Source organism: Seriola aureovittata, chromosome 9 (assembly GCF_021018895.1).
Source record: "Seriola aureovittata isolate HTS-2021-v1 ecotype China chromosome 9, ASM2101889v1, whole genome shotgun sequence".
Lineage (NCBI taxonomy): Eukaryota > Metazoa > Chordata > Actinopteri > Carangiformes > Carangidae > Seriola > Seriola aureovittata.
In genome coordinates, this window is record NC_079372.1 from 13,014,737 (window position 1) to 13,033,164 (window position 18,428).

The 18,428-nt window shown below is 39.2% G+C and overlaps 1 protein-coding gene across 7 annotated transcripts in view; it reads right to left on the reverse strand.

Annotated features, from left to right (window-relative positions):
* Positions 1–18,428, reverse strand: part of LOC130174867 (microphthalmia-associated transcription factor-like) — a 31,486-nt gene that overhangs the window by 9,638 nt on the left and 3,420 nt on the right. For 3 of the 7 annotated variants that reach the window (XM_056385106.1, XM_056385102.1, XM_056385100.1), the window contains exon 2: positions 8,058–8,298. In XM_056385106.1, the coding sequence (XP_056241081.1) occupies positions 8,058–8,298 (241 nt within the window). Of the gene's footprint in view, positions 1–8,057; positions 8,299–13,805; positions 13,883–18,428 lie in introns of those variants that run through there. The other 4 variants (XM_056385103.1, XM_056385101.1, XM_056385104.1 and 1 more) reach the window with 3 other exon arrangements.

The following is an 18,428-nucleotide window of genomic DNA, read 5'->3' on the forward strand; positions in this document are numbered from 1 at the left end:
AGATTTCAAACCCTATGATGAATTATGCATTTTTCTTTTGAGACGCTGTCAAGAGTTGTTATCTTAAAGAGCGTCAGAAGTAAACATTCTCTACATATTCCTCTTCAGCTCGACTACTTTCTGCTTTTCTGCACTCAGTCCACATATTATCAGCAACAAAAATTACATGCACACCCGTCTCTGCGCTCCCCCGGTTCTGGATAGATTTGATTTCTGTGGATCATTAATCCCCCACGCAGCATTAATGATCCAGAAAAGCTACTGCAGGCACATAAACAAACTTCAGAGACAGTGTTTGTCAAGGTTTTAAATGGAGGCAGAGCTGCTGTGCTCCAGTTCACGTGTGGAGAGTATATTTTTAAACCTTCCCATGTTTCGCCTGAAGTTTTTGATGAAGGCATTCTGTGATTCGTAAAATGAAGATACTATAGATGGTTGATCACTAAACGTAGATACATAATACATGTCTCAGCGTTGTCACAGGAGACAGTAAATTTAGTAGAATTACATGTAAGATATGTTTTCTCTAAAACTGATAAGATTATTTTAAACATACCTCATAAGGATGATATCCAAGCATCTCAAACATCATTCCCAGTAAACTGATCTGATCCCAATTTAAAAAACAAAAAGGAAAAAAAACCTTCTACTTCTGTGTTTAACTTCTATCTACACTGAAAAGTGCTGTAGCTGCTTCCTTCTTGGTTGCACCAGAGGACTAAGCTTGTTAGCATGAGGACACATTCAGCTCATCTTTTAAAAGGCAAGAAAAGTAATTAGTTATGCATGTCAAGGAATCTCAGTACAACACAATGAGCCTTTTCAAATTTGTGTTGTTTTATGTAAAATCTGAATTTATTCCTTTATGGTGTATCACTTGATGTCAAGATGCTGTTCTTACAGTTACTGCCTTTGTTTTGAAAGGCCACCTCTTTTACTGAGACTTGCCCCGGGGCTGTTACTTAGCCTCATCCACTTTTTTTAACCCTGTGGATACTTGGCATGTGTTCTCGGCTCTTTACAGCACAAAGAATAAAGTCTGTTACATCCTTGTTTGTCTGAAGCTCACCGCTCCTCGGGTCTCAAAATGACATGTTTAATCGGCAACAACAGGCGTACTGCATCTCAAAACCAATGAATAACAGCCTCGGCTACGTCGTGTTTTTTAACTGATGTATTTGTTCTGCTTAACACCAGAGGATTTAGGTTCATTAACGGAACTGAGGAGGTCACAGGCTCTAGATGAACTCTTAGCTACCTCTGACATTTCCTCTGCCGCTGTGAATACTGCTTCAGTCTGCAGACTACACCCCACAGCTGGAATTATATGATAATTGAACAGATATTTGAAAAATGAACCGACTTCAACAGTAACTTAAATTTCACGACACATGGAGAATAAGAAAAAGGAAAAACTGCTCTGACTGCTAAACATTATTACTCAATATTTAATATTATGTGCAGTGATGATCATATAATCTGACAAATCCACACATTGGAAGTTTGTAATCATGCAATGGAATATTTTAATTTTGCATTTAAACTGGTTTGCATGTTTTCTTTGGAGAGGACACTAAACTGTGCGCCAGTGACCTTGTTTAGCACTTAGGAGTATTCCTGCTTAGGCAATATACACTCAGTACTATTAAGTACACCTGTATAGTCTAATGCAATCCAATACAACGAGCTGTTATATTGATCTGCATGAGATTGTGAAGGTGTACCTAACTGCTGTGACTGTCAAATCTTTTCCACTTTTCAACACAACAAAGGCTTTTTCATGCTCTGTTACGATATCATTGTTCTGCACTCATGTGAGGTACATTAACATAGAGTGTATCCTGCAGGTATGACTGACACCACCTTGGGCTGTAAATCTACGATTTACAGCACATCAATGTGTACGATTTACAGCACATCAATTACTGATTATCTCATACACTGCTTAGGGCAAAAGTGCAAAAGAAAGATGTTCATTTTATGTTGGTTACTAATAGAATTCTTTAGTCTTTACTTTGACAGTGTTGCAATCACATACAACCAACTCCTCTGCTGTTTTTTAACCGTGACACCTTTAATTCATAGTTAGTTTTTGTCATAACATGGAAAATAACATTCGCTTATGGGAAAACATCAATAAGAAAAATCCTGTCCCTGCAATAGTTCAATCGTTCCCACAGACCTGGAGGATTACTGAGCGCGCTGTCCTTCTCTTTAGTGGAACAATCATCATTTTATAGCAGCTGGTTTGGAGGAAAAACAGTAACCAGTGCTGCTTTAGCAACTTCAGTTATTCATCCTGCTCTGAATCTCTGAGGGTCAGGTTTACTGCTGCAAACAGCGTGCAGAGAAGTTCAGTTGGTACAGTGGAGTAGAGTGTAGTATAGTAATATAATCAGCTCCCTGGCTATTTTATTCCTTTCATTCCTGTAAGCTTTTTTATTCATCAATGCACAAATTTCTGCTTCTTTACTCAACTGCTTTGAGGTTCATCTAATGTCCCGCCTTACTGTTACCTAGGTGTTAAAAGAAGAATTATTAATATTAATCATATCATGCTATAAACAAATACAGGTCAACTCTGTGAAAGCCAGAAATGAGTCGGCTCGGCAGCTCCCAGGCTCTGAAAATACAAACTACACAAACAGCTACAGATACAGGATGAAGACATGGGCGCCAATAAGTGGATATCAGAATATTTCTACTGCTGAAAATATGCTCTTCATTCATTTCTGTGCTAGCAAGCGCATGTGGAATGCAGTAGTAGAAAGTAACCAAGCGAATTTACTGAAAGTACTGTGCTTACTTGCTTGCTAAGTCGTTTTTCTGTCACTTTATATATTTAACAGACAAACATTGTACTTTTTACTCCACTGCATTTATCTCTCAGCTATAGTTACTGTTTACTTTCCAGATAAGATTTTACATTAAATAACATAACAACATATGATGAATGAAATGCATGAAACCAGTTGTGACCCCTTGACAAAAAGAAATACATCACTGATATTTGTGAGCTGTTAGCTGCTCCATCAAAAAGTCATTTCCCCTTTAACCTCCTCAGGTATTAAAATAAGACCTAAAGGGGTAAAACTGTCCAATATTTCATAAAAAATAGAAAAATCTTCTAAGACATGAAAACAGATTCAAGAATCAGACTTTGTGTTGTTTTTTTCTTTCCTCTCCCATTAATCATCTCACGACTACCCAGATTTATCTGGTGACCTTTTGGAGGTCCCGACCCCTTGGTTGGGCACCATTGGACTAAACTACCTACATGTAGTAACTAACTCAGCATTGACCAGTTATAACAGAAAAATACTACATATACACTAATGTATCAGCAGCAACTATCTAATAATGTCATATACTGTATGATAATAAATCAGTCACAGCGGCCAACAAGTACTTTTACTTTTGCTGATAATACTTTTGCTGATAATACGTTTGCGCTTTTACTTAAAAAAGGGATATTAAACCTTTACTTATAATGGAGATTTTTTTACATTGTGGTGTTAATACTTTTATTTAAGTTAAAGATCAGAGTACTTCTTCCACCACTGATTCCATACAAGTGCTTCCCAAGAAACCACAAATCTGCTAGTGACTACTTATCCCAGGTTGCATGTGTACAGGTGGTAACTAGTACAACCCCAGCATTATTAAAATATTTCTATTTTACAACAAAAAAGGCAAATAATGAATTTCTAGAGCAGAAACGTGTTTTTTTTTTCTGATTTCCAATCCTGTTAATCGTCTCACGACCTCTCAGATTCATCTTGTGACCCTTTGCGTGGTCCCAGACACCAAGGTTGGAAACAACTGCAATATGCAGACATGTACTTTAATGTTTCTCTTATGCACCGACACAAAGAACCAGTGGCTCCGTGTTTTCTGTCTGTGCTTGTCTATTGTAAATTCACACATCCACAGAAGTGATAGCTGCCATCGTCTATAAATAGAAACAAAGAAACTTGTAGAAACTGTACAAAGGATTAACTGTAAGAGCCCCATACAACTGTCTCTCTTGCTCCTACACTAAGAATAGAAACAAAGAGGTCAGTGAAGGCAGTTAGTGCACGAGACAAGTCGAAGTTGAAGGTGCCCCATTAAAAGATACAACGATGTTACCCTAAAGTATTACAGTAAACACAGATGTTAAGTCCTGAATCATTTTCTCTATTATTTCCTCAAACATTCAGACATTTTGCTTTGAGCTGAAATCATTAATTGATTCATGGCTTCACTGATCAACACAAAATAATCAGCAACTATTTAGGTAAATGTTTAACTGTTAGAGTCATTTTTAAAGCAGAAATCCTGGTTCCAGCTTTTCAAATGTGTAGATTTGCTGCTTTTTTCGAGCAAAGCAAGCAATCTGAATACATCACCTCTTGTCAGTAACATTCGTGGTAATTTTCTATGGACCCAACAATCCATTATTTAATTGAGAAAATAAAGACTATATCAATCAATTGTGAAAATATAAATAACCATTAGTCACAGCCCTAAAATTGTAAAAAAAAATCGTAAATATCAGACCTTTTTTAGCCGTCTGAAATCAGTTAGTTTTGTCTTGACATTAAAATGAGCATAAGTGCTTTTTCCATCTTGTTTCTGTCCTCAGGGATTACCTAAATTATTACACATAATTAGATGGTCTCACTGGTCTGAGTTCATTGGAGCCCCCTGAGGGCCACAGACCTCAGACTGGAACATCCTGGCCTTGTCAATAAATACTGTGGCTTGATTTACGATGAACTGGTCCGAGGGTGAAAAAGTTATCTGTTTGTAAAGAGTCCCGAGGAGTGAGAAAAAGGCTGTTTTTCCCCAGTGTATTTACCAAGTGGATACATCAACACAAACTGGATTGGTCAGCTTGTGGAAAAGCCAGCGAGCAGAGAAATGGGGTTACAGAGAGATCACAGAGCCAGCAGCCAGGGCCTGAACTTTACTTTGCTCAACTTCACTTAATGTACTCTTTCCAAAATACACTGTTTGGAAATGTGACATCAACGGCTAGCTCACAGCATCTGCAACCACAGCAAACAAGACATCTTGTTGTTTATCAGCTCCTTTTGAGCCATCAACAGCCCAGAGGGCCTCAGCACCATAACCCCTGAAGAGTCAGAAACACTCAGCAGAAACACACACAAAGCGCCCTGCTGTACTGTGGAAGGATGCAGGGTGAGAGCAGAATGACAAACGCTGATTTGTATTTTTTTTGACTTGTATGCTTTGGGCATTCCATGATGGTCCTACCAGGATGCATTAACAAGAATGCCCCCATTTGCTACGCAGACTAGAAGAATGGGCTACTTTGTCTCACAGTTAAGCTGTTAACGTGCACTGTGGAGCTCGCAGACAACAACTGTGATGCTAATGTGAGCAGCTACATCAGAGCAACGTGTGGTCTTCTCCACCTCTGGCAAATTGTCATGCTGTTATGCAAAAGCTTGGCAAATTACCAACGTAATACAAACCTTGAGTCTTTAAATGGGAAATGTTTTCTTAAAATTTGCATAAATCCTTAGAAAACGGGCTTTGGCAGTGTGGTTTGCAGTTTTCTACACTCACAGTACTCAGAAAACAAATTCTTAAAATTATTGAGCAATTATAGCCTGTGCTGACAGAAATGTCAACACTGGCTAATATTGCACAGTGCTAATTAAATCATTTTTACACAAAACTTTACACCAAATTTATGGTATAATCTTGTGCTTGAGATTAAAGACTACAAGTTAACTGTCTTGTTGAATTAATGAACAAATCCAAAATGAAATGAAATATCTGTGTGGCATCTTTATATACTTTCTGATGCGTACCGGTCACGAGCTACACGGACTCTATAATCCAAAAGAAACGTACATTTTGTACAAGGTTGAAGAGCACTTTGTTCTTTTCATGGACCCATAATTCCTCTGAGGAAAAAAAAAAAAACTAGAAATCATTTTTTAACCCTTTTAGGAAGTTATCCTACATAAATTTCAAAGCAGCATTTTTTTTTTTTTAAATGTGCCATGGAATGAAAGCAGTGGGGGCTAATTATGAGCATTCTTCACTGAATTAGCGTTCGGTGTGTGGCAAGGCTGTGCTCGCCTTTGTCTTGATCCCTAAACTGATCCTTTACTTATTCCCCAGAAGGTCAGAGGTCACTTGGTTAATTAAGGGTCCAATCAGTCTTTAGATAAACTCATCTGAGCTTAATGTTTGCACTTTTTGAGGTCCAGCAGCTCTGCCTGGTACCCCTGAGCTTTGTGTGGACTCTGCTAATCTACCCACAGACAGGGGAGCAGGTTAACCCAGCTCAACAGCGCCAAGCTGGAACGGCCTTTTCATTGGAGGACTTCAGTCAATGAAGAATGTCTGTAAGCTCTCGACAAAGCAGAGAAATTACTCTAACTTGATGTATTGTATACAGGGCGAGGGTTCAGGGTGGGGGCGTCCTAAACCTCTCAAAGAGCAGCAGATTATGGAGAGTATAAGTAATGTTTATGCTGCATGAAGAGGGCAATGTTTTCAATGGATATACTGTATGTGTCCTTCACTGCTGGCCCATGCCACACACATCCAGGGTGATGAAAGTGCGGCTGAGCAAGTAACCATGAAATCTCTGAATGTGTTGTGGATGGATTTAGTTCAACAAAGATTACCCAATACACTCACAGTGTATCAGTACTTTAAAGTTATACAATTAAAACTCTGATGTATTCTCTGATTCTCTGAACAACTGCTCAAGAACTGTAGTCCACACAGCCTGTGTAGAAGCTATAATATCATTCTAAATACAACATTTTATTACAGTCGCATTTGAGATAACATTACTTTTTATTGCCTCCACAGAGAACAATATGAAGTGATGAGAACCTATTTAATGTTGTAAAAAATTCACATTTCTTTGGTAAATATTATGATCTTAGAAACACAAGTGCACAAATGCAATTATATATTTGTAAAAAGATTCCCTGAAGTTCACACACACACACATATATATATATATATATATATATATATATATATATATATAATTTTTTTTTTTTTAAATATTTTTTGCAAAAGACTTGCATCTATGATCGCAGTGTTTCCAAAGAAACTGAAAAAACAGATCACTGACAGAGCAAAAAGATTACTTGGTGTCTCTGTTAAAAAATCTCAAACACACAAAACTGTAAATAGATGCACGCAGGCATATCTGGATAAGCATGTGTCCTCATGACAAACTCCACGTACATACGTGCATCAGCTTCACAATCATGAAAAAGCCGCATTTTCCAGAAAAATGCTTCACAAAACTGAACTAAGAGCGACTCACTCAAGTGTTTAGTCAGGAACAACTTAAAAAAAAAACCTTAAAATCTTTGTACTTTGAGTTTTTTTATACTGTAAAATCAGAATCGGAGGAAAATGCACCAGAAAAAACCACAAAATAGCAATAACACAGAAATTCTCAATCGCAGATAAGGAAGTTTGGCGCCACACAACGCAGCTCAATGCATTTCTATTGCCATTTCATAAACTGCCATTTCAAAACAAGCTTTCTGAAAACACATGCAGAAGACAAACAGGAAAACTCACCAAGGTGCCTTGTTAAAATGCACGCTCAAACACAACGGTCTCTACTCCTACAGAAAATCTTAACAGTCTCCTGTCCCTTGGACTGCCAGGGAATCAAAGCTATGAAAAGATGTGAATGTAGCTGAGCAAATAGGATTAAAGATGGCTAAATCCAAATGGCTGGAAGCACAGCATGCATTAAAGAGGAATTCTCTCAGGAAAGATAATCCCCATATACGCATTTTAACACACTTCACTCACTCCTGTGTTTTTTTACACACTCATAGTAAAACCACGATTGCCTGACTGTCTACACACGAGTCAATAAACTCTATAAATACAGCCGCGCCTGGACCGCTCAGACTGCAGCAATGACACATGCAACTTCTAATTTCAGAGGTGGAAACTTTATACATACACTGTAATAATTCTGACAACCATACATGCTGCCACATTCCCTCTTCTTCTCTTGCCATCACTAAACCAGCAGCACTGTTGCTTACCTTCAGCACCTCCATCGGTACCTGTGCAGCAGGCGGCAAACTGACAGGCACACTGACATTGATGGCTGGGGTTTGGGCCGCTGTGGTTTGCGGGTACTGGGAGGCCTGTTGTCTCTGCTGCTCCCGCCGCTCCTGCTCCTGAAGCTGCTCCCGCATCAGCTGTTGCCGCAGCAGGATGCGTGATGTCATGGCCGAGGAGCTCAGCGGGGGCTTGGAGGAGCCGTGCTGGTCCGATGGGCTGCTGCCGAGAGGAGAAAGATGCCAGATGAATGAGCAGAGATGGCCAGGGTGGGGATGTCAAGGAAGAGAGGGAAAGTGAAAGGAGGTGAGGGGGACTGGAAAAGGTGAGGTGAGGAGAGGCAAAAAGAAAGAGACTGATAACAGAGAGAGGGTAGGGAGAGGTCAGACGAGGAAAGAGAGGTCAAGCAAAAGAGACAAGTGAAGAGAACGATTAGAAGAAAAGGTAGAGGAAGATGGAGGGAAGGCAGATGGAATAAAAGGTTAACATGATGAAAGGAAACTGGCTGAGAGGATGACTGAAGGAGCAGAGATCAAAATGAAAATCTTAACTGTAGAGCTGCAATGACTGGTCGATTGATTGATTAGCTGATCGAAAACACATTAAATGATTGTAGTTTGAAAAAAATGTGACCGTCTTTTAATCATTTCAGTCATTTTTAAGCTTCCATCTGGCTTCGTCGTGCATTTTCTGATGGTAAATGAAATGTCATTATGCTTTGAACAGTGGACTTACAAGAGAGCAAAATAGCAGCTGCTGCACTCAACAGAAAGAGGAACATTTTTAACAAAAGGTTGCTTCAGTTTTCCCACTCTCTTAAATTTAGACGGCTTCTCCCCAGACAGAGTCCTGCAGTCCTAAAATAGAGAGACTCTGCTGAAGCAGAAGTTGTCGGGATGAAGCCTTCATCGAGTGAGTGATCCTTTTGATAAAACTCAGTAAAACGTCTGGCCAATCCAGCTGTGCAGTAATCGCACTAATTAGCCAGCGGAGTCAAACACAGCTTCGGTCCACAGCGTATTCAGTGGGTGTTGAGCCCTCAACATACCATAATTCTCCCCCCCAGCACTGCATATAATCTCATTGTCTGACACCCCGCCCACTGAACCCTGCACAAAAACAAAATCATGCTATATTATACAATAACATCTATTAAATTACCTAAATGACATATATAATCACATTATCTACAGTCAAATAAGAGAGCACACTAGACTTATTTTTCAAGATTAATATAAACAGTTCTATTAATTTCTGAAGACAATGCTGAAGCAAAATCGCTGATTCCTGATCCTGGATAAATTCATTAGTAAGTATATTTGATAACTGTGTTACAGCCGAACAAAGACTGTAGCTTGTTCTCTGAAAGTACTGCAGCAGTTTGCTTTCAATCCAACAGCATTTTTTTGTTCAAGTTCCTTTGTACTTCACCCAATACACAGAATCAGGTTTAGTGTTCATATGCATAATTCCTTTGTCTGTGTGACTTTGGGCGATTGTGTTTCCTTTCATCCCAGATATTTCAACCAAAAGTCACTGGATCTAATGCTAAAACAGCTTGTTTTAATTTTTCATTTCCACTGCCAGAACTGAATCCTTTGATTTTTCTTCTTTCTTATAATCTACTTCACTGTTTGAGGGTTTGAGTTTCAAGACAAGGGCAGTTTCATTTCCCTTTCTTTTCGCCAGTTACAAAAATAAGAACTAGAACTGCAGGCAAAATTACCGTAAAATTTTCATTAAACTAGAGCTGAAACAAGTGGGTGATTAATCCATTTTAAGGTTAAAACATTTTTTTTTAAATGAATAATGAATGAATCATTCAAGCAAAAATGCCACTGGTTCTGAATTCTCAAAAGCAAATATTAACTTCTTTGATAGTAAACGTCATATTTTTGGGTTTGTGCTGTTGGTCAATCTGAAACTGTCGTCTGTGTTGTGGGAAGTTGCGATGTGAATTTTTTTTTTTACAACTTTAAGTGACTGATCGAGAGAATAGTCAACAGATTCATTGATAATGAGCATAATCGTTAGTTAACACTGATGCTGCTCAGCTTTATGATCTTTACTTTTTAAATAGTGCCTCTTAATGTCAAATGTAAGTGTTGTACAATATGCTGGAGAAATCCACACTTACACACAATGAGAGACAGTTGCCTATTGTACTGATTGCTTCACCTTGTCTTTTGATGCCACCCTATAACACACACACTCACACAGTCGTCCACTCTGTGGTGGAAAGTAATTGAGTAGATATACCCAAGCTTTGGGGTACTTGTACTTTACTTGAGTATTTCCATTTTAAGCTACTTCATATCTCTACTCTACCACATTGTACACACACGCTGTATTTTACTAGACTATATTTATCTGACAGCTGCAGATACTTTACAGATCCAGATTATACAAAATAAGTGATGATACATTATTACATATCAAATGCCTTGTCACTAGTTATGCCAGTGCTACCCGACTGTATATAAAATAGTTTAGCCCCATGTTTACCAGCTGCAACATTGAAGTGACACTCATAGATGAATGTGTCAATTATTAATATGCAATAATATGTATTATTTTGAAATTGTTTTTATGAGTGCGTCCACGTTTTGTTTGTATCATGCACGAATGTGCGCAACACAGCGATTCACATCCTGACTTTGGTTTCATGCTGTTCCACTGATTGACAGTTGGTGGCAGTAATGCACCGACAAACACAGCAAGGTGCCAACTGCTATACCAAGTAAACGTGGATGTAAACAATGCATCTGAAATATTAAAAAGAAGAAACCTATACAACGTGTTTTGGTTAGAAACATTGCATATAAACATAACTTCTGTTTGTTTACATAAAAAAACTCCACAGGGCAGCTTTAAGCAGCAGCCGCCACTAACAGCCTCCCCGCCCTGCGTCAGTCCTGTGTTTGCACTTCAGGATGTTTACTTTTACAGAGGTGAATGAAAGTGCAGCAAAAACTCAAAAATACGTTTCCTTCGTCCACAGATATTAAAGTCGACACTTTTCTTTCCCCCACACTCAGTCACGCAAATGATTATTTTATGTAAACAATGTTTTTAAAAACATTGTTCAGTTGTTGCTAACAGTTACAGATGTTTTTTTTCTAGTTATTATTGACTCTAATTAAAAACCACGGCTGCACGTATTCTTCAGCTTATAAATATCTCTGTACAGCAGCTCCTTTCACAGCTTTACATCTGCTCTCCCCTCAGCTTTACACCATCAACGTTAATAGTTTTGGCAATGACTCTTCTGATCAAAACATCTTCACACCCTTCCAGGCAATCGGAGCGAAAAACACATTTGTTGTCACCTCAAACACAACAACAACCTGAAGGTGTAGCAGCACTTCCAGGAATAAGAGAGGATCCACCAGTTTCTGTCTCCGGCTCAAGAGACTCAAGAGACTCAAGAGACTCAAGAGACCTGCACAGCTCCATTGGAACAACGAGTGTGTTTTTAAAGGACACTTCCGCAAAGATGAGTGAGTGTAATAACTCTGTTATTATGTCAAATAGCACTCCATCATGTAAAGCCAAATCCACATGAAAACTCAGACAGTGTGTTGACTTTTTGAGAAGAAATTACAGAAGAACTTAGGGAAATAAAAAAACAACACTCTAACAGTCTACAGCTATGTTAGCAGCTCTGTGAGGCTGTACACACCATAGCTCTATGTTAAATGCTAATGTCACAATGACAATGCTAACAATTATCGCAATTATAATGCTTACCATATTCACCATCCAGTTCTGCATGTTAGCGTGCTAACATTTGCTAATTACTATTACACAGGAAGTACATACAAGGGGAGTGTCATTAGTTTTGATGAATGAACCAAAGCACAAATAAAAAAAAATTTGTCCCACTGGTTCATCTGCCAGATGAAAAGTCAAAGCTATTAGGATTCATCCCCTGGGCGCAATCCATGGTAATCAATCCAATAGCTGTCAAGAGCTTTTACTAATAAAATCAAAGACCTCAACCTCATAGTGGCACTAAAGGAAAAGTCGGGGGATCATCAAAGTCAGCATAGGCTTTGTCCTCTGGGCACCATGAATGTCTGTACACAATCTCATTGGGATCCATCCAATATTTGTTGAGATATTTCAGTCGGGACCAAGAAAAGCAACATTGGAAGTCACGCTTTGTAAAGCCAGGCCAACCGTGTTCAGACTGTGCTTTTCACGCCTGAACATATAGCATTAGGAGAAGACACTGTTTCTAAACTACCTCAAACTTTGTTGAAAATTTCTATACTGACATTTCTTATGCCATTATTCATCAGCCAACATATACAACACTAACAATACATCTGTGATGAGCCAATATTGTCATTGGTATCCCTAAAACCGGCCAAATCTGTGTATCTGTCTGGCTTTACTTGAAACGCAGACAAAATTTTAAAATAAATCTAAAATGTGTAATATTGACCCCCATCAAAAGGTTTAATTACACTTGAATAATTACAGGATATTAGCCCCCCATGTGTTTCCAAACAGTGGTGAATGGTTTATAGCTGAGATCTACTGAGAGTTGTAGCACCTCATGATTTTCTTTAATACATTCCTGAATATCAGATTGACTTGTGTGTATATGTGTGTGCGTGTGTGTGTGTGTGTGTGTGTGTGTGCGTGTGTGTGTATGTGTTTGTGTGTGTGCATGAATGACCAGAAACTGCTCTACAAAGCAAAGCTCAACCTCTCTCTTTGTTTCTTCTCTTGAATTGTTCTGTGGCTTTTTGCCAAACAAACCACTGAAACACATAAAAAGCTCTTTTGTCCTTTTTAACTTTGTCACTTGTGTGTGTGTGTGTGTGTGTGTGTGTGTGCGTGCGTGTGTGTGCGCGCGCGTGTGCGCACCTCCTCTCTTGTTTGTGTGTATCTCAGAAAAAACAATGGCTGCACAGTCTTGAAGAGCCCCACCCACCCAACTCATGATTCCTCTGGATCTGCTCACTACACTACTCCATCATACTCCATTAGTCAGAGCTGAGTCTTTGATGCAGGTCTTAATGACTGACTGACAGACAGACAGACAGCGACTGAACAGGAGAATGAAGTAGCTTTGCATCCAGAGAGAAGAAAAGGTAAGTAACAGAGTTCAGTGGAGCGACTCAGGTCTGATCGCAGTCAAACCACTGAGCTGTTAAAGAAAAATATTCTAGTACCACCAGTATCCCTGCTGGTAATTGACTGGAGATGGTGGATGGTAGAGGGCTGCCTCTCAGACCTTGCAGACCTGATGACCCTTTAGTGACCACGAATAGCTCTGCCTAATGGGCAACGATGGTAAAATAACAACCTCATCTAAAAACTAATAGAAGACAATTAATTTGACTTTGTACAAACAACTTTTCTGCTACAAATCAACTATTGTATAAAAAAGGTGAGTGCTATTTGTCAAAGTATCATAAGATTTTTAAACCTCTTATGTACTTAAGTTAATCAATTACCACTTGCAATCAACTCTATGCCTATTTGACAAACTGTGATTTTGATCATTAACCAGTTATTGCCAAAACTACTCAACGCAAACACACTGCACGAGGAGAAACTTGCTAAAGCTATGGTAGTATATACTTCCCCACACACAGCTCTGTGCACACTGTCCTTCATGTGTAACTTGTAGTGTTTTACACACGCATACACATTCCAAAAGTACGCCTTAATGCATGCCAACAATATCACAGATGCTGAGGCGCCATACTCACAGACAATCAAAGGAGCAGGGTCTGTACACTTGCACTCCTACAGCCTCCATATTTGTTTGTTTTTTCCTGAAGGTGCACCACCCGCCCTTGGAGAGCAGTGAAAGTCATGCTGGTGGTGCAGCACTGAAAGTGTGTCAGAGGGGGGAGGCTCCAGGGCCCGGCCTGGAATCTCCAATCGCCACACAGAGTCCCAGGCAGAGGACCAGCCCCGTCCAGAGCAGAGCAGAGGAGAGGGCTGGCGCCCACTGGAAACACACTGTCCATCAACACGCCGCTTTAAAACCACACAGATACTGTTTCACTTCGAGACATGTGTCGCCACTGTTGAGTGGACGGCTTGCAACCAAGTTTTAGTCGCTGTCCTGTGAAAACCACAGATCTCCATAATGTCGTGCATTAAGGAGAGCAGCTTGTTTTCAGTTTTATGACGATGCATTTTTCAGATAATACACTGAGTTTTGAAACGGTTTATTTGCACGTTTGACCTGCACTGTGCAGAGTTTCCACTTTCATCCCCTGAAGGGAAAAAGTTCCTCTCTGTTCACCTCAAACCTGAGTTTAAGATGTGTATATATTGTATGAGATAATTTTATTACATTACAACCGGTTTGGAACCCAATTATAATCCAATATTCTACTTACACAAATGTCATGTAGAAACCTGAGAATGAACTTTTCAGTTAAGAGACAAGACATCTTGTGTCCACCAGTTCAAATTTTGCAATAATTTGTAAAATGTAACAACTTACATGGATCATAGATTCTGGATTTTTTTTTTATGAGGAAACGTAACTTTGGAGAGCATTAAAAGCAGACCTGGAGGGGCTCTTTATGGAGTAGAGAAACATGGAAACCGTCTTTCATCTTATCTGAGAAACCAAAAATCTGATTTTCGCTGGGCAGATATGATTTTCATGTTCTGCTCATTATAATGTTCAAACTGCAATTCAAGGATAACAAGCTTTTCTGCAAGCTGAGAAAATTCTTCAACCTCTGAGCAAAGTCTCTTCAAATCAGAATGAACACACACTCTGACAGCAGCACACGTAACACACTTATCTTACACAAGTGTAACATTTACTGTGACACACTAATATGTGTCATGTGTCCTGAGATTAATTTCATATCTCAGATGTAAAATCATACCCAAGAGACCTTACACAAAACATCATTTAAATCTTTCAGTCTTTAAATAAAGTCATTAAAAGCCATTCTCCCACCAGAGGGAGATCTTTCCTCTCTTAGTCCAATGCACCTTCACTTAGCTGTGATCTTGTAACTATAAAGGGAGTGAAGTGCAAGAATGGTGAGAGAGGACAGGCTAGTGAGATCTCATGTTAACAGGCAGCTGAGAAACTGCGCTGCTAAAACACCGCCCTGCAAAACCAGCCGCCTGTGATGATCCTGTCTGCTTTTGTTTCTCTCTACCAGAATGCAGGTGTTGTACTCACAGAGCAGATCAGGCCGCACTGGCACACTGCACGACCTCCCTGCTGGAATACAGCTCAGTGATTATGACCCTACATGACAGTACATTGATCCCCTCGGTCTCCCCTGCTGATCACCCCCCCACAGTGCGCTGCAGCTGGCATCATCCCCCAGTGTCAGTTACTAGCAAGCAAGTCAGTGATATTGTGAAGCATCTGTACACAAGTGTCAAGTCTTGAGCATCAATTATGAATGTTCTGCACACAGAGGATGCAGTTTAAAAACATTGTTCTGAAAAGAGAGAGGTAGTGACGAGCAAATTGTACAAACAACTACAACTAAGTAAATAGTTAAACCATGTAAACAACTGCAAGTTGAAACTCTTGTGTTTACATATGGAGGACTAGTTAAATACAGAACTTCTGCACACAGCAGCAGGTTATAAACGACAGTTAACAAACAAAACCGACACTGCGTGATGTCACAATATAAACCACAGAAAACATAACATCTGATATCAACTGAATACTTTGTCTTCAGCAATAATAAACTGAAGATCTTTGGGTTTTTGACCCTTTGTGGGACAAAACAAGACACTGAGCTTTAGAAAATTGTAATCAGACAACAACAATTTCTGACATTTTAAACAATTAATCTAGAAAATAATTGGCATATTCATCAGTATAAAAACAGATATGGACATATACAAGTCCATATATAAAGTCCAACAAAAATCTATTTGAGAAATTGCAAATTTTATTTATTCCCATCCGCTTAGGAAAGTAACTGGCAAACCTGCTCCTCTGGTAAACTAATCATTGCCACTCAGATCTACAGTCCCTAACAATGCTGCTTGTCTCTAGCAAACTTTTACTATGTTCTCCAATAAGAACTCACCATAACCTTTGCATAAACAACTGTCAAATTGATGTAAAATTGGTACAAACTCTAAATGTTGTAAACTCATTTCCCCTGCAGAATAACACTGCTGCTGGAGACATTCATAGCTTCAGACTCCAGAGCAAAACAAAACAGGGTAAGCTGTTAAAGCATCCAAAGAGATAATCAGGTTCTTTGCATGGTGTTTCCAGGAAGCCAAGTCTGGTTGGGATAACTTGAACTTGCCGGGTCTTATTTCTATAATTAGGTTTCTGTACCCTTCATAATTCCCTCCACTTGTTTTCAGCAGGACGGCCTGCTCTTGCTCCTGCTCCCTCTGTGCTGAAACACGGAGAAAACAGAACGTCCAAGGACACCGAGAGGGGAGGGGGATTTCATACACTCCCCTACAGCAGGTTGAGTGAGTCCATGAGGTTTCCAAGTTTGTGTAAATGAGGATGTACGAACACAACAAAGCAGCTTTTCCCAAAACTATATTCCCGATTTTCTTTGAAGGTGATAATAACAGACAACCAGCGCATTGTTGCACTGTAAAAAGTAACCATTCATAGCTTAAAAACATAACTAATCCTCATTTTACACACAAAGAGCAAATCAAAGAAAATAACTTTTCTTGACCTTCAGCAAAAATGACCTGATCTGAAGATGCTCATGACTAATATCTTTATTTTTCAGGAGAGGAGGTGTAAGCTCTTTCTTCACACAGTAAGCAAAGGTCAATGTATTCACACATTGTAGTCACAGTATTCTAGGGCTGAAATGATTAGTCGATTAGCTGCTTAGATCATAGGGTCTAGCTTCCCGATTGTGAGGATTTGCTGTTTTTTTTTGTCTCGTGTAAAAGCAGCTGGAGGGTCTTTGGGTTCTGGTCTGTCAAAACAAGCAGTTTGAAGACATTGAGCTCTGGGATATTTTTCTTGTAATTTTTCACCAAAGACCAAACCAAAGATTAATCAAGAAATCATTCTGCAATCATTCTGCAGCCTAATCAATAATGAAATAATTTCAGAGCATAATAAATTACTTACTGCCGTGCAATGTTTTGCCATATTATGAAACTACTGTTTCCGTGTTAATTACTTGTGTGGACGACAGGCCACGCTGTAAGGTCTGGGGATGCGACCTGCTGAAGTGATGTTTGCAATGTTTTGCAGTTCCTACTGGTCACCAATAGAAGGTGACAGAGATCACGGATCTTTAACATTAAAACTCATGGAGCAGAACAAAAATCCAAAGTTTAGGAGGATTTTCCAGGGGTGAAATGTAGATCAGACGTGTGCTTCAAGAAGCAACAGAAGAGATTAAGATACAGTAAAGTGATCATGACTGCAGGACAAGTCGTTCTAACCATATTTTACTGCAGCCGCCAACACCTGTCCGTGTCATTTGGCCCTCGGTCCGTCTTAGATCATGGATGAAACTGTTCGGCCTCTCAGGCATCTCTGTCTGGGACTACCCATGGGAACAGGCTGCTCCCAACACCAGCTTTCATAATCGTCAACCTCTGACTCAGCGCACTTACGCAGGCAGTGTGCTTTGACTTTACAAGGCGTTAATAATAACCATGTATTTGATATTGTAATATGTCTGATATTCTGATAAGGGATAAGCCTGATACTGTGACAGCCATATTGCAATATGCAAAAGTGCAATTTCTACCGGGGAAGGGGTGGAGCGGGTTCAAAATCCTATTTTAACTTTTTACTTTCAGGTTGATTTTCTTAATAAAATCCCACGTTTCTCTCACTGTCCAGCACCATAGTCCAGGTGAGAGAAAAGAGGAGATGATAAAAATGTTTATAGGCTCATCAGACTAGAAAAAGTACATCACTTAAATGATCATTTAATCTGTGTTTTTTAATGACAATTAATGTTCCTTTATGAAGATACTTTAATAGATCAAAGTAAAGCACAGGCAGTGGGAGCAGATTGATTCAAGTGTTTTATACAGTTTCACAAACTGCCAAGTATTGAAACCTGGCATCACATTTTTGATCACAATCTTATTCCTGTTTATTCTTGGATCAAATATTTCCTGACTTAAATCATAATTTTGTTCATTTTAAACCGTGTGTTATTTAGGCAAAGCTCTTGCACGGGTCTTTGTATTCATATATGGCATTAAACACTATTATACATGAAAAGTTTGGTTTAAGTTAAATGAAAAACTTACTGTAGAAAGACAAGAGTTATACTGAGCAAAGTAAAAAGTCACACTTTGAGAAGCTACCTGGATTTATATGGAAATTTTGAACAATCCTCTGCTTTTGTCAAACGTTAACTCGCGCACTAGAA